Genomic DNA, 22,670 nt, shown 5'->3' on the forward strand with positions numbered 1-22,670 from the left:
CACTTATATAGGGTAAGACACAGGTGTTGCAAATCAAGCTTGAGTGGTGGCACACAGCAGATGGTGAGAACGTGGTGCCATTCACTGTTCAGGAGGAAGCGAGACAATTGGATCCTGTTGTGCAAGGAGACAGGAGCACCTCCTTCTGGTCAGGAGGAGGAATGCACCTTAATGAGTCCTTACAGTTTCTGTGTGGAGTTTGCATGTTCTCTCTGTGTTCATGTACACTGTTGTCCTAAATGAATGGGCATGGTCAGCAACAATACCCAGGTAGGCTGTGCCGTTAACATGATGCTCAATTGATACTAATGGCCCCAAAGTGTGTCAAGAAAATATCCACCACAGCATTACACCACCACCAGCAGCCTGAACAGTTGATACAAGGCAGGATGGATCCATGCTTTCATGGTGTTGGCGGCAAATGCTGACCCTACCATGTGAATGTCACAGCAGATTTCGAAACTCATCAGACCAGGCAACATTTTTCTCTTGTCTAATTTTGGTTAGCCTGTGCGAATTATAGCCTCAGTTTCCTGTTTTTAGCTAACATTAGTGGCAACCAGTGTGGTCTTCTGCTGCTGTAGCCCATCCGTCTCAAGGTTGGACCTGTTGTGTGTTCAGAGATGCTCTTTTGCAGACCTTGGTTGTAACGATTGATTATTTGAGTTACTGTTGCCTTTTCATCAGCTGGAACCAGTCTGGCCATTCTCCTCTGACCTCTGGCATCAACAAGGCATTTGCGCCCACAGAACTGTCGCTCACTGGATATTTTCTTATTTTCTGACTATTCTCTGTAAACCCTAGAGATGGTTGTGCATGAAAATCCCAGTAGATCAGTAGTTTATGAAATACTCAAATAAGCCCGTCTGGCACCAACAATCATGCCACGTTCAAAGTCACTTAAATCTCCTTTCTTCCCTATTCTAATGCTCAGTTTGAATTGCAGCAGATCGTCTTGACCATGTCTACATGCCTAAATGCATTGAATTGCTGCCATGTGATTGGCTGATTAGAAATGTGTGTGTGTGTGTGTGTGTGTGTGTGTGTGTGTGTGTGTGTGTGTGTATATATATATATATATATATATATATATATATATATAGTTATAAAAATATCCGTAAATCATTTTTCGTTTTTCATAGTTTATGTTTTTATTTATTTATTTTTTTTCTTTTGAATTGTATCATGAGACCTTAATCTTTCTTCTGACAATTTTTAATCTTAAAACGTTTGAAAAATGTACTTTTCTTAATATTTTGAATATTTTAAAGTGATATTATGTCTGGGTTGGTATTGTTTATTGTTGTACACAAACCTTGTAATAAACTGCCAATAGATATTCTGTTATTTTACAGATTTATTTCTCGATATATTATTCATCAAACATTATATTATTTCAAACTTCTAAAATGTCAAAAAAAGTCGCTTTGTTAAACAGTGGATTTGAATTTTCAACATCAAAGTTGAGAGAGCGGAGATCAAGGTCCATAAAGCAATTCACAACCATAAATATACGGAAAACACAAAATACGCAAACGGTTAATTTACAGATTTGAACTGGAAACAAGAATAAAAACAAGAATAAGTGTTAGTTTTATTTATTTATTAATTTGAGCAAGCTTAAAATATGATTAAAATTGTCCTAAAACAAGAATAGGTGTCGTTGAATAGTTATATAATATATAATAATATATATATATATATATATATATATATATATATATATATATATATATATATATATATATATATATATATATATATATAAATATTTATATATGAAGCCTTTAGATGAAGCCTAATATTTTGTCATTCAGAACTTTAAACTGTTGATTTGAACTGTAGCTAAACATAAAACAACAACAGTGATGCAATATTTTGACTAACAATTTTTGGTGTTGATCATTGCTGTTCATTCTGTATGGTAATAAATGGCAATTAATGGAATTCCAATAATTTGGGGAAACAGAACATTATATTCCAGCCACTTTCATTAAAAAACTATAATCACTAAAGCTGCAATTTTACTTTTTTTAAAAATAATTCCACTTCGTTGGATATGATGAGAGAAATCATGAGAGCACAGAATTTAGTCAGTTAGCAGGTGCAAACTCAACAAAACATTCTGGCATGACTATAAACATCTCTGATTAGCCATTGTTTGGCCCATACGGAGTCTGTGCGTGCAGAAATGCACAGGTTTTTGTCAGATTTGTTTAGCCTGTTGTTAAATAAAAATCTTAATAAAAGTTTAAGAGTTTTCGTTTCATGTTTTATTTTGTATTTCATGTTTTTATTATGTTGCCAAAATCATTCTGCATAAATTCACAGATTTTTATTATTATTTTTGTCTGGCCCTGGTCATTGGGTTCAAATGCTCAATAGAAATAGAAATGGATGCAATTAAAAGGCATAGCACTTCCAAAACCAAACAAATATGAATAAAAAATAAATTTCATGCAATGTGCAAGTCTGACTGTAATAACAATGTTCAAATGCTCATAAATGCAAATATCTAATCAGCTAATCACTTGGCAGTTTCTCGGTTTATAAAGGCATGTAGATATGATTTATACAATTTGCTGTCCAAACAGAGCACATGAATGTGGAAGGAAATTAATTTAAAGGCACAGTATGTCATTTTTGCTGCGGAAATAGAAAGACGAGGAGAGACGATGTTGAAATTGCTGCTCTGTGCAATCTAATAAAATGCACAATATATTAAAGCATCTTCCCTGTTTTAAACCTACTTCGTTTCCTGTAAAACCAAACCAGAAAATTGAGGATGTATGACATCATTAGCATGGTCACACAGGACACGGTCCATGTCACTAGATTACAGTAAATAGCTTATTTCTATGAATTTGTAAGTTTTTTTTTGTAACATTTGGGATAATGTCCTGTAAAAGTCAGCAAAATACATAACACTGTTCTGGTGGTTTTTAGATATTTCAATGAAAAATTCTTACATATTGTGCCTTTAAATACAACTTAAATTAAAACTAACCACATTATTTTGTTAGCTCACAATGCTAGTTTTGTGGTGAACACAAACATTCAGCTGTGGCTGTCATTAAGAAAAAAAAACTTACCCTAGTAATCTTTAATTAAAATCACAAAATGCACTTCCTGTTTATTTATATTTTAACAGATTACATCTGTATGACCTATTGAGCTTGAATAACATAATTTACCATGCTCTTCCCACTGTCAGTTTTGACAACAAACAGAAATGGTGAGGAGGATGTGTCTGTGAAGGGCTCATTCTGATTATGTACCACTATATACATTTCTGGAGAGTGCACAATATGTCCCAGTAGCTATGTTTTTTTGTTGCAGTTTTTGTTATTGCAAATCCACTAGAGGCCGCTGTGTACGCTTTTTTAGATTTCAAATTTCTCTCTCGAGCGCCATTCGTGCCTGCTGTTCTCACATAAATCCACCAGTGACCGCTGTCGACTGACAGATTTACTGACTGACTAACCAACGATTTCTCCACCCTCCTTCTTCCCTAAACCCAACCAATAGTGTTTTAAAAAGCACTGATTGACCATAACAGCCACTTTTTTTTCTTTTTTTTTTTTACCAAATTCTCACCTTGTTATTCATTCATTAATTTTCTTTTTGCCTTACTCCCTTTATTAATCTGGGGTTGCCAAAGCAAAATGAACCGCCAACTTATCCAGCATATGATTTATCCAGCGGATGCCCTTCCAGCTGCAACCCATCATTGGGAAACACTCATACACTCTCATTCACACACATTCACAACGGACAATTATAGCTTACCCAATTCACCTGTACAACATGTCTTTGGACTTGTGGGGGAAACCCGAGCACCCGGGGGAAACCCATGTAAACCCTGGGAGAACATGCAAACTCCACACAGAAATGCCAACTGACCCAGCCGAGGCTTGACCTTCTTGCTGAGAAGCGACAGCACTACCTATTGCGCTGCCACATTGCTCTCACCCTGTTATTTACTTGTTGTTTTTTTTAGCTTTTGTTTATGTCTTACCTGCTTTCTGGAACCGTTCTTCAATGGACTCGAACCCCATTGTTGCGGTCAACCCCACTCTGCTTCTCAAGTCCGCCAACATACTTGTCGAGCTACCAGAGAAATTGGTAACAGCGGAAAAGCCATCCAGACGGAGGTAAGTGGTCCTCTGGTAAGCGAGAAAAGATACGATGTCATACCACCCAATAGTGTTCGTTTTAAAGCTGAAGTGCTCTATTATACTAATTTCTTCAGGAATGTATATAGGGCTACGTTTTCAAAATGAGCCTTTATGTTTGCAATAATTCTTCTAAAACCCTTTTTCCAATCTTTCTATATGAAATGCCTACATCCAATCAGCATTCAATAGAAAAAAACAAGCCACGCCCACTGTTTCTCTAGAAACTGCGTCACAATATGAAAAAAAAAAACTGTCACAGCTTTCAGTTCACGTGGAATTGAAGAGATGAGAGTATTTTAGAAACAGAGGAGGGTAGGGTGGTCAGAATAAGAAAAAATATCCATTGAGTTGCAGTTCTGAGTGTCAAAATGACTTGTTGATGTCACAGAAGAATGACCAGTTTTGAGATGATAACAGTAGCTATGTTTCCATAAAACAGTTGATGGAAACGCTAAAGATGCGCAATCAAAGATCAATTTTGAAAATGCGCATGAAAAACATGCGCATAAGTAAGTAGGATCAACTTTTTATACAATAAGAAAAAATGTACATAAACTACAATGGAAACACTTTTACTGACCAAATTCCAAAATGCGCATTAAAAAGGTGATGTGATTTGGTAATAAGAAATTATGTGATGATAAAAATGTGTGTGAGTAGACAATCCGAACGGCTGAGCACATTGTAAAACATCGGAATAGTTGTTTCGGGTCATTCTAAAAAGCCGTAACCATTTTAGTATTAATATTATTACAGTTTTTTTTGGATTTCTTAAGCATGATTTTCAAAACAGAGCCCGTGTTTTCAAAACAGCACACAGAGTTAGCACAACCACACACCCAATTAGCAAAACACTACAGATCCTTTGCATAATTAAACACTTCTGTAAAAACTATACACTTATGTTTAAAAACCACACTTTTTTAACATAAGAAACACTAGTTTTACATTTACTATACTCTTTACACACAAGATGTGCAGCACCTGAAAATATGAATACAGGAAGCCTGTGCTGGCAGTTTTCCTGCGGTGTTCCTATCAGTGTGTGAAGAGTGATAAGCAGCACATTGAACACATTTTATAAGCGGTCAGAAACTTGTAAATAACTCATAGAAGAATAAAGTTATGTTAAAACCAAGCACACCATTGTTTTTCTTGTGAAATTCCCAATAAGTTTGATGTGTCAAATGACCCTCTTCTTATTAAAAAAAAGAAAAGTTGGATCCAAGATGGCTGACTTCAAAATGGCCACCATGGTCACCACCCATCTTGAAAAGTTTGCCTTCTCACATATACGTTAATATCAACAACCATTCTCATTTTATTAAGGTCTATCAATATAAATGGCCCACCCTGTAGTTTGTGTTGAAGCAGTTTAACATATAAGTTCTAGTAAATTGAAACTGTCAGTTCAGAGTTGAAGTTCAGTTTAGTTCAGTTCAGTGTGGTTTAATTTTCACTACTGAAAGTCCAAACACTGAAGAGCATATCCATCGATGTGCAGCTGCACAAGTTCTAAATAAAGCAAGCCAGTGGCAACAGTGGCGAGGAGCATACTTCAAAAAAAAATTTAAAATTAAAAAAAGCCTTGAGAGAAACCAGGCTCAGTTAAGAATGACCATTTCCCCTCTGGACAAACTTCTTGTGCAGAGCTGCAGTCTAGGCGCTGGAGGCAAATGCTGGACGTCCATCTTGGATAAGTTGCAAGTGTGTATAGAGTGTTCATGCTGGCCTGAATCTAGATGATGTCACAAAAATAATTTGAGACAAAATAATCGTGAGCTTACTGTACAGATGATGCATATTTAACAGATCCTCATACAATAAAGCATTTGGGATATGGTGGAATCAGAGATTTGTATCATGGATAAACATGAGCAACTGAATAATGACATCATGTCAATATTGACCTAAATCCCCCAGTAATGTTTCCTGCATTATGTTGAAACTTTAGCTTAAAGAATTAATCCCTTTTTAAAAGCAAAAGCTAATGTACCCAATAAAGTGACCTGAGTGTATTGCATTTTGTCTGGTCTATGCTTATTGTTGCTGCATATACAGTTAATTTCCTGTCAGGTATGAGAAAATATTTATCTATTTCAATCAATCGCCTATTCTAGCCCCCAGGAAATAATTCAGTATCAAGATATGCTTGCATTCAGAGATGCTGTAGCATGCCTGTCGTTTTTTTTTGCACAACGTTGCTTCTGCGTTTATTTATTTTTAATGTTGTTTCTATAGAGATGAATGTTCCTCGGAATTTTCAAGAGAAGAGAAAGGTCTCGTGGGCCATTTAAAGTTGCTGCCAAATCTTCTTCGCATCTTTTCATAGCACACGCTAAAGGTCATATGATGTTGCTGTACACCACAATGACTTTCTTTAGTCAGAAGATACACATGTGCATAGCTTTTATAATAAATAAGTCTTATTTATATTTTGTACTGGCTATTCTTTCTGAAAGAGAGTTGAAATATTGGATTATGTTTAATCTGATCTAATCCTAATTACTTTGTTCAGTATAAATAAATTATATTTAAATAAAAAATTAAGCTTAAAGGGATTAAAAAGTTACTCAATATTTACTAACATTCAAGGGGTTCCAAACCTTTATGACTTTTATTTTTCTTTGTCTGTTATACTAAAGAAGATACTTTGAAGTAAGCTAAATATCATTGACCTCCATGGTAGGAAAAACATACTATGGAAGTCAATGTTATTTCTAGCATTCTTCAAAATTACTTCTTTTGCATTCAACTGAAGAAAGAAACTAAAACATGTTTGTAAAAAGAAAAGTGAAGGGTGAGAAAATGATAACAGAATGTATATGTTTTGGTTGAATTATCCATTTAAACTAGTTTGTATTTCATGTGAATGATGTAGAGTCGTTTTCACATTAAGTATTTCCAACTGACACACTCGCCCATGGCACAACTGGGTTGATTATTAGAAATTGTGTCCTTTGTACTTGGAAAAAGGCTGTACGGGTGCTAAATGCGTATTTCCCCCCCGAGTTCAGTCAATGACCACAAAGACTTTTGTCACAGCAGCCCCTGAAAACGCTAACCACACCAGACTGCAGGAAACCAACACTAACTTTCATATTACCATCTCAGAAAGAACTCATCAATAGCAACACTGTGTTTACATGTTCAAACATTTTATTGAAATATATGTAAAATATAATAAATATAGCTGCATTTGACCAACTGTTACTTATAAGACTTGATTTCTGTGTACAGTCTAAACTCTGCTGGGTTTTTTGTTAAATCTAGACTGCATTTTGTCAAATTTGTAATGTGAAATTACACTTTTTAACCCAACAGTTTGGTTTGTTCACCTTTAAACCAGCGTTGGCCTTCAATAATGCAACATTTTTCACTTTTTAGAGCATCTGATTTATCTCAAATCAGTAAATCATTGACAAAACCTTATATTAAATAATGGTTTTCGTCTTTACGTGTGCATTTTGGTACTTTCCACTGTACGTCACACCTGCAATACAATTCACTGCACGCTGAGGGTCATAAAGAGCGAATAAAACAATGCATGTTTAGAGGTGTGAAGTGTGAATGTTCCTCTATGCTCGCAGTGGTTGGCTAAAGGGTGTGAGGGTCTTTTTTTTCCAAGCGAACAGGTGACATCTCTGTAGGAGGAAGATCTGACGATTATTTTCCCCCTTGTGAGTGTTTATAAAACTGCCAACTGTGGTGAGCTGATACAATACGACAAACAGACTCACAAGAGAGAAGATGAGATCTGCATTGATAACACTGCTGTGCCTGGCTGTAATGCTGCTTGTGCAAGAGTCCTATCAAGGTATGTAGCTGTACATGCTGTATTTGTAAATTATAAGATGTTCGATTTATTTACATTTTAAATTGTATTGTTTAAATGGATGTTTGTTCATTTATTGTTGTATTTCCATTTGGTCTTTTTTAGTAAGCAGCTCGTCTTATTGCCCTTGTCTCAAGTTATCTGATGGTGTCCTCCGCAAGGCAAATATCAAAAGTTACATAAGACAGACAGCAGGCGTTTGCCACATTGATGCCATTGTGTGAGTTCTCATTTATTTTGAAACAATATGCTGTAAATGTCTTCTACTCTTTACAAGGCCTTATTTTACATTATTCAATTTATCCCATTTTGAACTCTGACACTCATTTACAGTTTAATTAATGTAAAAAAAACTCTATAAATGTTTATATATTGTTGTATTACCATTCTAAAATTGTAACTTGTATGTATTTACAGATTTACAACAGTCAGAGGAATAACCTTTTGCGCCGACCCAAAACTGACTTGGGTGATCGATGCCATGAAATTTCTGGACAAGAAGAAGGCAGCATCAGAACCTAAAACAACAACACAGCCCATAAACTCAACATTTAATGCGACATCTATGCCAAACACAACAGCAAACTTGAACACAACAAATACAACATCGGATTTAAACACAACTAATACAAATACAACATCACACTTGAACACAACAAATACAAATACAAAAGCACAAACCAAGCGCCTTTTTACAACTATTCAGCCATGTTGATTTTATTATATTTGCATATATTTAATTGAACATTATGCTATAAAATATGCTGTATTATCAGTTTAATTTAACTTAAATAGTGCTTTTTTGGGATTTGTGGAGCTGCGCATTGGTAGAATTGTTCGTTCAGTGTTTCGGCTTTCAGCTGTGACATTTACATAACAATGAACTAAACGGAACAGTGAAAACTGGACTGAAGCTGTTTCAATTTACTAGAACTTTTTCTATGTAAAGCTGCTTTGACATGATCGATATTGTAAAAAGCGGTACAGAAGTAAAGATTAATTGAATTGAATTTTAATAATGATTATTGTTCCAAAGCAGCTTCAGAATCGGTGAATTTTCATTAGAAATCAATAGCAGAAATAAGATAAGGTGAAGGGTGGACTACACACAAATAATATATGTAATATGCATTTCCAGCAAGATGATTGATCATTACAACAATTAAGTACCTAATTTTTGTATTTATATCAGTTTGTGCTGTCGAAGTCTTTGCCGGGTTGGACAGGTTTTATATATGCACAATCTCTGGATGCCTAGATGTCATTGTCATGCATAATTGTTTATTATCCTTAGTCCTCAGTTGTGTATTTTTGTGTGGTTAATAAACAAATGCATGTATTATTTACTAATGCAAACCAATAAACTGTTTTGTTCAAACATTAATTGAAATGTAGGTCTCTCTCTTTCTCTCTCAATTTTCGTGTGTGTATACAGTACACGTGAATGTAAATGACTCAGTGGGTAGAACATAATGACATTCACTCAAGCTCTTAACCCTTGTGTGGGTTTAGACACCCAAATCCACAGTCTGTGGGATTTCCACCTTTCACTGTACAAATGCGTCATCTAAACTGTAGAATTTTTTTCATGATATGAGTAGTAAAGAGGAAGGCATCATTGCTTCATTTATGCTCACGCCATGATAGTATTTTAAATGTATTGAATCCACTCGTACTCCAATTCTGAAGACAACTAGGGCTCCATTGTCATTGAGGAGCATTTCTTCAGGTGTCAGTGAAGTATATCCAGATAATAATAATTCATTCTCTGAATCGGCTATTAAAAAATCATGACTTCATCGATTTCATCTCCTTGCCTAAATGTTTTTTTTTTTTAGAATGTGATTAAACGGGATGAATGTACAGTATCCATTGCTCTTGACAGAAACATTATGAGTAATAGCATGATAGATGGTTTGTGTTCTGAGGTACAGTAGTACCAAACCTGCTTAATTTGCAGTTGTTTACTGTGCTGTGAATGAGGTTAGGATTTGGATGCAAAATACAAAAGTACAGAAGATAAGATCAGTATGTGTCACAGGCTAACCTAAAAATGCATTGTTGTGGTTTGCACCACCCTGCCTGCAGTGCTGAATTTACAACTGGTCAATTTGCATTCAGTGTGAAAGCATGGTTTGATTCTCTTCAGTTTATCATGTTGTGCTCAGTGCACTGCAAAAGAAAATATACGACAAAAAGTCATGACTACAAATGTTTTTAATGTTATTTTAAACATTAACTTCTATTTTAGAACCCCACTGTCAACGTTATGACAGTATGGAAAACACAAATAAAACAATTGTGATTTCTAAATTTACTTTGACTTGTTTTTCATTGCAGACAATACAACAAACAATATTTAATGTGTTCTGATTTTTATTTATTTATAAAAAACATTTTTTCAAAATAAACATGTATTCCGATATTGGTTCTTGCAACACATTTCAAAAAAGTTGGGACAGGAGCAATTTAGGGTTAGTAATCAGGTTTATTGGTTAAATAATGTGATTTGAAACGGGCGATGTCAACAGGTGATTGGATTATGATTTAGTACAAAAGCAGTATCCAAGAAAAGTCGAGTTCTTTAGGAGCAAAGATGAGGATCGCCAGTTTGCCAACAAATACATGATAAAATTATTGAAACGTTTAAAAAAAATGTTCCTTTAAGAAATATACTAAAACATTTGGATATTTCACCTTCAGTAGTACATAACATAGTTGAAAGATTCAAGGAAGGAGGAATTTCAGTGCGTTAAGGACAAGGGCGCAAGCCTAACAATTGTGATCTCTGATCCCTCAGGCAGCACCACATCCAGATTTGTCATTCTTCTACAAGTGACATAACCTGGGCTCAGGACTACTTTGGCCAACTTTGTCAAGTACCACAATATGTAGCTACATCAAGTTAAGTTTATTTATAAACTAATTTCAAGAGCATCACATGCTTATGATTGACCACAGTCTTTTATTCACGATTCTCCAATCATATGATCCTTAAGTCACTATAAATAACCACAGTCTTCATTCCACAACTATATTCATCTAAAAAAAAAAAACCTTCCCTTTTTCTCCCCATTTTACTTAGATTGGGTGGCACGGCGGCCCAGTGGTTAGCACTGTTGCCCCACAGCAAGAACACCGCCGGCTCTGGTCCTCGCCGGGCCAGATGGCATTTCTGTGTAGAGTTTGCATGCTCTTCCCATGTTTACGTGGGTTTCCCCCCGGGTTCCCCGGTTTTCTCCCACATTCCAAAGATATGCGTCATACACTGTAAATAATGCTGGGTTCCAAACAATTCATTCATGTTGTCCCAGCACAAATCAATTAAGTTAACTTATCACTTATAGGAAATTTATAATTATTTATTTATGTATTAAGTTGTCCCAATGAAATATCATGAATTGTGTTGTTTCATCTAATTTTAAATAAGTAGTTTGAACTTGTAACATACTAGACAGGATACCAGAGGTGCGGGAAAATGAGGACAGTTTATTAGGTACAGTTCAACAAGGGCAGACTGCCGCACGCAATACCCAGGCTGTGCGCAGTGCTGGATTACTCAAAAGTTCAATCAGATGCAAACAGAAGGATCCTGCAAGAGAGGGCTGAGAAGGAGTAGAGGTGGAGAGCTGGCGTCAGCTGACAAACCCCGGCTCGGAACCAGACGCTGGCAGGCACTTGATCGCTGGGTGAGCAGAGCGTAGGTGAGTTCACACACAGACAGTGATTGCACGCAGGACAGGACTTACGGGACTCGACAAACGGGTAACGATCCACAAACAGCAAGGTGAGACACAGAAGTGATATACAATAATCTGACCCAGAAACAGAGAACATATTACGTAGGGGCATTAATAGGCAATGAGTGGCGACAGGTGCTGAGGCAATGATAGTTAATGGGGAGAACCTTCAGCTGCGAGCCCAAAGAGGCAATACTGAGTGATATAATTAACAAGATCAGACCTGGCTCATGACAGAACTAGCAAAAAAATAAATAAAATAAAAAAAATTTTTTTTGAGTGTAGCTCTTTTTAAATAAATAGGTTGAACAAGCAAAAAAAAATTTTTTTGGAGTGTAAGTAAACCGACTACGCCAATTGGACACCATATTCTAGCTCTCTGCAACAATATTTTTCCTTCTTAATATAGTTCACCTTAGCCACTTTAGCCGGCGAGTTTTTAAGATCTGCCTGGGCTCAATCTCACCTTTCACCCTGCGAATGGGAGGGAGCTCAGGGCTCTCTCCCAGGACAGCATGCCAAACAAGCTTATTATAAATCATCAGCTAAATTTGAACTCTTGAAATGTTAAAACAGTTAAAACTGTAATGTGCTAAAAGGAAGCCCTATGTTAACAGTGTCCAGAAGCGCCATAGACTTCTCTGGGCGCAGAGGGATTTGGGATGGACCATCGCACAGTGGAAACGTATACTGTGGTTAAATGAATCAGTATTTTAAGTATTTTTTGGAGAAAAGGACGACCAAAGAAAAAATGAAAAGACTGTTATCAGAAACAATTGAAAAAGCCATGGTCTGTCATATGTCAATCAAAACATAATGATAATCTACTAAGTGTCCTTGGCAAAGATAACCTGCACTTCTGTGGTGGCCCCATTAATGCTGAAAAGTACATTGAGAGTTAGGAGCACAATATGCTGCCTCATTTCCATGAATGCCCATGCATATTTCAATAAGACAATGTGAAACCACATTCTGCACACATTACACAGTTTTGGCTGCAGAGGAAAAGCATACAGGTACTTGACTGGCCTGCCTGCAGTCCAGATCTGTCTCTAATAGAGAATGTGTGGTGCATTTTGAAATGCAAAATGTGACAACAAAGACCCCACACTGTTGCACACCTTACACCTGAAACCCTTCACTTGGTGTCTTCAATCCCTAAACAGCTTATAATAAAAAAAAAAAAAAAAACGATAAAAACGATGAGGTCGGTGTGATTGAGATGACTAGAAAAGTTAATTTGATTCAACAAATAAAAATTAAGGCAGCAAGATTTTTTTTTTGAAACAGGAACTTACTTTATTTTTTCCTTTTCTATTAAAAGGAAGAATTTTAGGAGCTTCAGTGCAGAATGGTTTTGTGGTCTAGGTTTATTCTGTACTAACATGGCCCGTGAGAAAGATGCTATGGAACTGTGCAACAGAGCACTGCTGTCTTTTCTAGCAAAATTTGCTTTTACTACCGCCACATTCACAGAATATGGCTGACCACAAATTTGAAAGCAAAAGTAACATGTGATCATAGTTCACAAATCTTGTAGTAAGGAAGCATCTTAGTGGTGTGAAAATCATTCTGAAATTGAAAGTCCACTTAAGTCACATCATGTTAATTTATAATACAGTATTTTATATAATAGGCCAAATGTTTGTTTTTATAAGGGTTTTACTGGGAGATTATAAGAATAGAAGATTATAATCATGTTATAAGGACAATTGAGATTATAAATTGTAAAAGCGTGGGGAGCAGAGAACGGTAAAGGATTAGCAAAGGAATTAAACTCCAGTCGTCATGAACACTGTAGTGCGATGTGCCAGTGCACTAACCTCTATTGGCTATTGGTGCCAATGACTGTGTTGTTTTAAAACCACAAATAAATCTCAATAGATCTGCTGTAATTAACCCAGTCTCATTCTGATTATGTACCTTTATATATTTCTGGAGAGAGCAAAATACATCCTAGGAGCAATTTATTGTTGCAGTTTTTGTTATTGAAAATCCACCAGAGACCGCTGTGTAGGCTTTTTCACATCTTAAATTTCTCTCACGAGTGCCATCCGCGCCTGCTGTTCTTGCATAAATCCATGAGAGGCCACTGTTGACTGACTGACTGACTGACTGACTGACTGACTGACTTGCTAACCGACCAATTCGATAGCTTTTGTTATAAAAATGAAATAAAATGCAGCCATACGTAGCTCTGGCCACATAATTGTTGATCTCCAGAAATGTATATAGGGCTACGTTTTCAGAATGAGGTTATATTGGCTCTAACTGTCATCTGTTACATGAGACAGATACATAGTAAAGATATGATTCATGTAGGAATGAGATTGGCCTTGGAATATGGTTTAGAGAATTGAGTTGGACATCACATTCTTCTGCATAATAATAACTGTTCAACTCACACCACACCAAGTGGGATTACAGTTTATTCCAACTGATACACACAACCTCTTTTAATGTCACATGATTTCTGAAACATTTCACTCAAAATGCAAAACAACACAGCAAATCTCCAAAACCAGAACCTATTTTTCAGCTTTGAATTTTCAATTGCATAAAACACTAAATCCTAAATTCCTAAAAAAGAATGCTTTCTAAATGACTAAATGTGTAGAGTTTTACAGTAACAGTTGTTCACCAAATATAACTCATGTGTCAAAGCAGGGAATGGTGCTGAACGTTTAGATATATGGGTGTGCTTTTTAAAAACTGGCATTGTAATTTAACTTCAAAGACTGGTTATAGTGTTTTAGCAATAAAAAAAAAAAAAAATGTAATCTACAGTTGAAGTCAGAATTATTAGCCTCCTATTTATTTATTTTTCTTTTTTAAATATTTCCCAAATGATGTTTAACAAAGCAAGGAAATATTCACAGTATGTCTGATAATTTTTTTTCTTCTGGAGAAAGTCTTTTTTTTTTTTTTTTTTTTTTTTTTTTGTTGGACGAAATTATTAGCCTTTTTAAGCTATATATTTTTTCTAGTCTACAGAATAGTCTACAGAACAAACCATCGTTCTACAATACCTTGCCTAATTACTCTAACCTGCATAGTTAACCTGATTAACCTAGTAAAGCCTTTAAATGTCACTTTAAGATGTAGAGAAGTGTCTTGAAAAATGTCAAGTCAAATATTATTTACTGTCATCATGGCAACGATAAAATTAATCAGTTATTAGAAATGAGTTATTAAAACTATTGTGTTTAGAAATGTGTTGAAAATTTTTTCTCTCCATTAAAAAGAAAATGGGAAAAAAATAAATGGTGGCTAATAATTCTGACGTTAAAATTGGTGCCATGTTCATCATAGGCTTCTGTTATTTTTTCTGTGGGCTGTGGCATGATGGCAGGGGGTGGGACACTTTTGTGAGCCTTTTTTCTAGAGAGGCACATTTCAAGTGAAAATTTAATATACATCACAGTTGAGAAACGATGAAGTGTGTGTTGATAACATTGTTCGTATGCCTGACTATAATGCTGCTTTGTAAGGACTCCTATCAAAGTAAGATGCAATTATGTTGATGCTAATTACATTTTTTTTTTCATATTTTTTAATTATTTTAATTGAAATAAACAATGCTGATTTGATTTAAATACTCTTGGTGAATGTCAATTTTACAATATGTTTTATTTGGGTGATTTTAGAAAGAAGCTCATCTTATTGCCCTTGTCTCAGGACATCAGACGGTGTCCTACGCAAGGCAAATATCAAAAGCTACACTAGACAGAGAGCAGACGTTTGCCATATTGATGCTATTGTGTGAGTTTTTACTGTTTAATAAAACTGTCTACAATGCAAAACCTCAGAAATATGTCATTCAACATTATATTTAATAGTTAATCTGAGCTAATATATCAGAATATTTTTTCGACAGGTCTTATTTTAGTGAAGTTTATGTATAAACAAATTTCGAGAGGATCACGTGCTTATGATTGCTAGCAGCTGACCCGCATTATCCAATTCACTACTATCCAATCAGATGACTCCTAAACTACTATAAATACCCTGGGGTTTATTCCATTGCTATCTTCGTTTTGAAGAGTCCCCCCTTCCTCCCCTACGCCTCCTTCTTAGACGGGTGACACGGTGGCCCAGTGCCTAGCACTGTCGCCTCACAGCAAGAATGTCTCTGGTTCCTGGCTCTACCAAAACTAGCAGACATTTCTGTGCGGAGTTTTGCACTTCTCCCCGTGCTCACGTGGGTTTCCCCCGGGTTCCCCGGTTTCCTCCCACCGCCCAAAAACATGCAATTAAGCCAATTGAACAAGCCAAATTGTCAACATAGACACGCTCCTAGTTAGTAATTAGTTTCAAGAGCATTCACTTGCTACAGCAGGGGAGTTCCCGAGATCTACCTGAGCTCAAACTCCCCTCCCGCTTTGCAACGGGAGGGAGTCCTGGGCTCGAGGATCCCATGAGCTCAGGGCTCTCTCCCGGGACAGCATGCCAAACAAGCTTATAATTAATCATCAGCTAAGTGTGAACTCTTGAAGTACTTTTTACCGATGAACAAAATATTTTTGTATTTTGTTGTAACACTGTTGTCATTTGTTTCTTTTATGTATGTATTCACAGATTTAAAACCTTTTGCGTCGACCCCAAAAAGACTTGGCCAATAGATGTCATACAATATTTGGATAAAAAAAAGGCAGCACCAAGTATTAAAACAACAGCACAGCCCATAGAGTCAACACTTAATACTGCATCAACATTGAGTACAACTGAAAATGAATTTAATTCAGACAGAAATGGACTGGATGAACCGCAAACTGAGCGGAATGAATATATCACAAGTTTGTATTTTTTCTGTTCATTGTCTTTTTACCAATGCAGTTATCTAAATTAGAAGCATATCAGAATTGAAAGAGCATCACTTTTGTTTGTCTGTGTGTCTGCAGCTACTGGCCGCTCATTTTGCCCTTGTTTGAAGACAGCAGAAGTTGTTATGAACAAGGAAGATATCAGAAGTTACAAGATACATAACGCAGATGTCTGTCATGTTGATACTGTTGAGTGAGTCTTCCTTTTTTCTCAACAAATTGTATACACTTTAATGGGTCCCAGATATTCCATTGTAACACTGAATTTAAACTGAGCTATATTTCAACAAGCCTTACTTTAGTACATTGACATGTTTTACCCCTTAACATTTTCACATAAAAACACTATTTTATGGTAATTGCTTATAGTTGAATTCAATTAGAATTGAATTAAGTTTGTAGTTTTTACCTATAATCAACATATTGTATTACAATATTTTGTTGTCTTACTGTATTCACAGATTTAAAACAGTCAAAGGAAAAACCTTTTGCGCCGACCCAAAAAAGACTTGGGTGAAAGATGCCATGGAGTCTCTGGACAAAAAGAAGGCAGCGCCAGGTATTAAAACAACAGCACAGCCCATAGGATCAACACTTAATACTGCCTCAACATTGAGTACAACTGAAGACTCAGCTGAGAATGAATCGGATGAACTACAAACTGAGCTGAATGAATATAGCACAAGTTTGTATTTTTTTTCTGTTCATTGTCTTTTCCCCAATACAGTTATCATATCGGAATTGAAAGAGGATCACTTTTGTTTGTTTGTGTGTCTGCAGCTACTGGCCGCTCATTTTGTCCTTGTTTGAAGACAGCAGAAGTTGTTATGAACAAGGAAGATATCAAAAGTTACAAGATACATAACGCAGATGTCTGTCATGTTGATACTGTTGAGTGAGTCGTCCTTTTTTCTCAATAAATTGTATACATTTTGATCGGCCCTAGATAACTATATTCCACTGTAACACTGAATTTAAACTGAGCTATATTTAAACAAGCCTTACTTTAGTACATTGACATGTTTTCAACCCAGGCTCATTGTGGAAACGTAGCCCCGCAGACGTTTCTGGATACCGCGAAATACGTCCGGGGAGGTAAGTATTTGTGCAGTTTTTGTTTTCGCGAATCCGCAAGAGGCCGCTGTGCGCGATTTTTTCCGCCCGCGCTGTTCTCGCGTGAAAAGCCGCCGGAGGCTGCTGTCAAGCGACCGTCTGTACAACTGGCTGAATGATTGATCGACTGGGTGGGCGGGTGACCAAGCCACCCTCCTTCTCCTCCTACTCCTTCCCTAAACCAAAGCGATGATTTGCAAAAGCCGTCCGTAAAAGAATTGCAAAAGCCCTTGTCCGATTTTGACTGCGTTTTCAGATCTTGCCGCGTTTTCACCCTGTTGCAAACTCGTTTGCTTTTATTTTTTTGGATTCTGTTTTTCATCTTACCTGATTTCAGGAACCGCTCTACCCCGGACTCAAACCTGGTTGTTGCTGCCGCCGACTCCTCCTCCTCCTGGCCTCCACCGACGTAATGCCTTGAGCTAAGCGGACAAACTGATCGCGGCAGGAGAGCCCTCCTCACGGAGGCAAGCTGTCAGCCCAGCCGGCGAGCGTGAAGAAGAGGAGCGGCGTGGCGTCAAACCGCCCCCTAGTGTTCGCTAAAAAAAAAAGAAATGCAGCCATACGTACCTCCGGCCACGTAAATCGCGGCCTCCAGAAACGTCTATGGGGCTAGGTTTCCACAATGTGCATGTTGCATGTTTTACCGCTTAACATTTTCACATAAAAACACTATTTTATGGTAATTACTTATAGTTGAATTCAATTAGAATTTAATTAAGTTAGTAGTTTTTACCCATAAACAACATACTGATTTACAGTATTTTGTTGTATTACTGTATTCACAGATTTAAAACAGTCAAAGGAAAAACCTTTTGCGCAGACCCAAAAAAAGTCTTGGGTGAAAGAAGCTATGGAGTCTCTGCACACAAAGAAGGCAGCGCCAAGAATTAAAACAACAGCACAGCCATCAACACTTAATACTGCCTCAACATTGAGTACAACTGAAGACTCAGACGAGAATGGACTGGATGAACTACAAACTGAGCTGAATGAATATAGCACAAGTTTGTATTTTTTTTTCTGTTCATTGTCTTTTCTCCAATACAGTTATCATATCGAATTGAAAGAGCATCAGTTTTGTTTGTTTGTGTGTCTGCAGCTACTGGCCGCTCATTTTGCCCTTGTTTGAAGACAGCAGAAGTTGTTATGAGTGAGGAAAATATCAAAAGTTACAAGATACATAACGCAGATGTCTGTCATGTTGATACTGTTGAGTGAGTCGTCCTTTTTTCTCAATAAATTGTATACATTCTGATCTGCCCCAGATAACTATATTCCACTGTAACACTGAATTTAAACTGAGCTATATTTCAATAAGCCTTAATTTAGTACATTGACATGTTTTACCCATAACATTTTTACATAAAAACACTATTTTATGGTAATTGCTTATAGTTGAATTTAATTTGAATTTAAATTTGAAGTTAAATTAATAAAAAATAATAATTTGCAGATTTGAGACAGTCCAAGGTTTTACCTTTTGCTCATATCTGGAAGAGTCTTGGGTGAAGAAAGCCATGCAGTTTGTGGACAGTGTAAAGAAGGCAAATAAAACTTCGCAGCATTTCCTAAATTATACAGGACCTGCACTGAATACAACATCACACAACATCAATGCAGCATGGGATGAACAGGATGAACTGGAAGAAAATGACAATGTAACAGAAACTAATTCACCTAACCTATATAAAAATGTAAAATTCTGTCTGTAATTTATACTGATTTATTTGCTTCGGGCTAGTTTACAGTATATTTCATAAACATGAGTTCTTTGTTTTAATGGACCCTTTTCACAAGACTGTTATGGCCCATTTAATGGTTATCAGCACTGTTTTGAATCATTAAAAGCTTTTAATATTTTGATTAAAAAAAAAAAAAAAAAAATATATATATATATATATATATATATATATATATATATATATATATATATATATATATATATATATATATATTTTTTTTCCTTTTTCTAAAAGACTTGATACCACCATCATGGAGTTTTTCTTTTATTATTTCAGCAAATGGGATTGTAAAAAAAAAATATTTGTTGTAAAAAAAAATATTTGTTGTTTTCTCCCATTTACTGCACTCTAAATTTACTCAACTATGACCACTTCTGCTACTGAGAAACCCAGACATGTAAAAAGGGTGAATTCCAAGTGTTTTTCAGAATAAGCTTAATAAGCAATTGAAATATATATTACAGTACAATTGAGCGTGCTTGTGACTATCTCTGGAAGTCTTCAAAAGTATAAATGCATAAAATATTTATCATAAAATCAGGTATAAACAGAAACAGATTTGAACTTGATGTTTGCATTTTCTGGGAATAAGCTAAGATAAAAAATGAATTATTAATCCTAAAGAACAAAGCATTCACATACTATTCAAACTTTAGATACACAAATCTATACGGCTTGTTGGGATTTTCCATTTCACTGTAAAAATTCGATTATAAGCAATCTAATTAAGTCCTATTGACAAGTAATACATTTATTCTACTAGCATATCATATGGTGAGTATTGATGCATTGTTCATGTATGCGTGTATCTCTGTTCCAGTGACCTTGCATGATGTGTAATTCTCTCCACATCTTGGTTTGAGTGGAGGTGGAGTAGATCACAGGGTGGGTTTTTGTGAGAAAATGTGGGTGCTTAGAGAATAGGTTGGTGGGCTATGTGTTTTCCATGCAAAATTCATCTTCAGAGCCGTTTAAATGTAAAGTTTAGTAGCAGTGTAATGTGCTAATTGACATCTGTCAGGTATCAGCGAGTCAGCCTGTACAGAATCTCTTCAAAGGAAATCTAAGTATGTCAATGAAGGAAATGAAAACCAGGTCAGGTTTTTGTGGTTAAGGATCATGGTTGCATATCACATTTTTATAACAGGTTACAACAGAGGGATACCTGGAGCTGCTATAATATTGAAGGTTACATCTAACAAAACATTCAATTAATTGATATTTAATTTTAGATATAATTATTAACACAATATTTTCTACACCAATTTATTTTTGCACAGATGAAATGACAATAAGAAGTTATTTTGAACGTGGTGTGGTTGTTAGATTTTTTTAAAACTTCTAAATTGGAATCTACAAGCGCAACAATCCCCGTGACAGATTAATATTCTTTGAGCGACAGTTCCCACTAAGTATTTTTTGTTTTTAAAAGATGTCTAATAGATGTCTAATAGACATCTAAACATAGCCGTCTTCGCTAAAATAAGGTTAATTTGCGCTGTCAGTGAAGATCAGTGAGAATAGGCCAAAACTAGACTAGTCGTCAAATAAACAGAAATGAATGACAACACATATAAAGTCTGTCTAATCTGTCTATTTGACGACTAGTCTAGTTTTGGGGTATTCTTAGATGTATATTAGATGTTCACTGACAGCCCAGGTTTAGCTTTGTTTTAGCCACGCTAAACCCATATGCTGTATGCCAGTGTCAGACGAATGCCTGCAGTGTCAGCTTTATGCCAAATCTGGGCCAGAATTATTTGCTACATGGGTGGTGGTCTTCCTTCAGCCCAGACAAAATAAATTTAAGTCTGAAGTGGCCCACCTCTACAATGGCAAAAGGGGGCCAAAGATTCCAATTCATATATTGAAAAACTTTAAGGCAAAGATCTGGCACTTATGGCACAATGTAATTTGAATGTGAGCCTAATATGGCTCATGTGGAAAATGGTAAATTTGGCCCAAATGACGGACGACAAATGTGGGCCACAGTCGGCAAAAATGTGGCATAGTCATTTAAGGGTAATCTTGGTCTCAAAGTGGCTTACATGTGTTGGTGCAAATGTGGCCCAGTTATCTTAAGACATATGTGGGCCACTTTTGGCAAATATTCAGCACAGTAAACTCTGGCTATTGTGGCTGTTAGCCTAAAGTGGCCCAGAGAAGATATGGAAAATGTGGCCCAGTTATCTTAAAACATATGTGGGCCACTTTTGGTGTATATTCGGCACAGTAAACTCTGGCTAATGTGGATTTGATCCTATAGTGGCCCTGAGAAGATATGGCAAATGTGGCCAAGTAAACCTAAAACATATATGGGTCACTTTTGGCAAATATTCAACACAGTAAGCTCTGGCTAATGCAGCTTTGAGCCTAAAGTGGCCCAGAGAAGATATAGCAAATGTGGCCCAATTATCTTAAAAAAAATTTGGACCTAAGGCTAAATTTGTGCCGTCAGTGAAAATCTAATAGACGTCTAAGAATAGGCCAAAACTAGACTAGTCATCAAATAAACAGAAATGAATGACTAAGTCTGTCTAATCTGTCTATTTGACGTCTAGTCTAGACTTTGTTTTAGCCACGCTATGATTAGATGTCAATTAGACGTTTATTAAGCCCAAAATTGTTTGCTGGGTTCTGAGGGTAAAAATAAGTGAAGATTAGCTGTTATAAATGTTGCTAAACAGTTAGGTAAAAAGGAAGATATGTTAAAAAACGTTGTTGAATTGAAGCTATCTTGCTGATTGCATAATAAGGTGCAGAGCTCCTATTGATTCTTGCTTTGATGCTCGTCATAAGAGAAAACACACTGCAGGAAAGTGTCTGAAATCTGAGACTGGAGACTTCATTGAAGGGAAAAATTTGCTTGCAATAGCCATTAGTTGGCTGTCAGAGAACATGTCAAACCAACAATTAAGACCTCAGATTTTTACCTGGGATTATAGAAATGTACAATTTCCAAAATTTGTCTCAGATGAGACAATGTGAGCTGGGCCTAATTTGCACTTGTGGTAGTTTCTTTTTTGCAGACTTTGAAAAGATTTTGAAAGGAAAACCCATAGTGAAAACTTGAAAAATGGTTGCCATGATGGCTCAGTGGTTAGCACTGTCACCTCACAGCAAGAAGGTCGCTGGCTCGAGTCCTGGCTGGGCCAGTTGGCATTTCTGTGTGGAGTTTGCATGTTCTCTCCGTGTTCGCATGGGTTTTCTCCAGGTGCTCCAGTTTCCCCACCAGT

The 22,670-nt window shown here is 36.3% G+C and overlaps 2 protein-coding genes across 3 annotated transcripts; both read left to right on the forward strand.

The window, feature by feature from the left end:
- The first annotated feature begins 3,883 nt into the window (after positions 1-3,883).
- LOC141380791 (uncharacterized) lies at positions 3,884-19,557 on the forward strand. Of its 2 annotated transcripts, XM_073941278.1 has the most exons (9): positions 14,740-15,257; positions 15,401-15,515; positions 16,332-16,549; positions 16,655-16,769; positions 17,038-17,261; positions 17,357-17,471; positions 18,478-18,696; positions 18,792-18,906; positions 19,146-19,554. In XM_073941278.1, exons 1-7 carry the CDS (start codon positions 15,188-15,190, stop codon positions 18,581-18,583), a joined length of 963 nt encoding a protein of 320 aa, XP_073797379.1. In that variant the 5' UTR covers positions 14,740-15,187; the 3' UTR covers positions 18,584-18,696; positions 18,792-18,906; positions 19,146-19,554. The 2 variants fall into 2 exon arrangements, with proteins under 2 accessions (XP_073797380.1, XP_073797379.1); XM_073941279.1 differs by lacking the exons at positions 14,740-15,257; positions 15,401-15,515 and adding an exon at positions 3,884-4,154 and having other exon boundaries at positions 19,146-19,557.
- Positions 7,920-8,753, forward strand: cxcl32b.1 (chemokine (C-X-C motif) ligand 32b, duplicate 1). Its single transcript, NM_001115061.1, is given in 3 exon segments — positions 7,920-7,995; positions 8,119-8,233; positions 8,431-8,753. Coding segments are annotated over 3 exon segments (480 nt in total). The 5' UTR covers positions 7,920-7,928; the 3' UTR covers positions 8,729-8,753.
- Positions 19,558-22,670: the final 3,113 nt, after the last annotated feature.

This window comes from Danio rerio, chromosome 24, assembly GCF_049306965.1.
Source record: "Danio rerio strain Tuebingen ecotype United States chromosome 24, GRCz12tu, whole genome shotgun sequence".
NCBI classification, from domain to species: domain Eukaryota; kingdom Metazoa; phylum Chordata; class Actinopteri; order Cypriniformes; family Danionidae; genus Danio; species Danio rerio.

Bases quoted from the DNA above. Each gene is read 5' to 3' on its own strand.
- LOC141380791 (XM_073941278.1), top strand. From the start codon at position 15,188: ATGAAGTGTGTGTTGATAACATTGTTCGTATGCCTGACTATAATGCTG. The intron at 16,550-16,654 runs GTTTGTATTTTT...GTGTGTCTGCAG, and splicing joins GCGGAATGAATATATCACAA to CTACTGGCCGCTCATTTTGC. The intron at 16,770-17,037 runs GTGAGTCTTCCT...CTGTATTCACAG, and splicing joins TGTCATGTTGATACTGTTGA to ATTTAAAACAGTCAAAGGAA.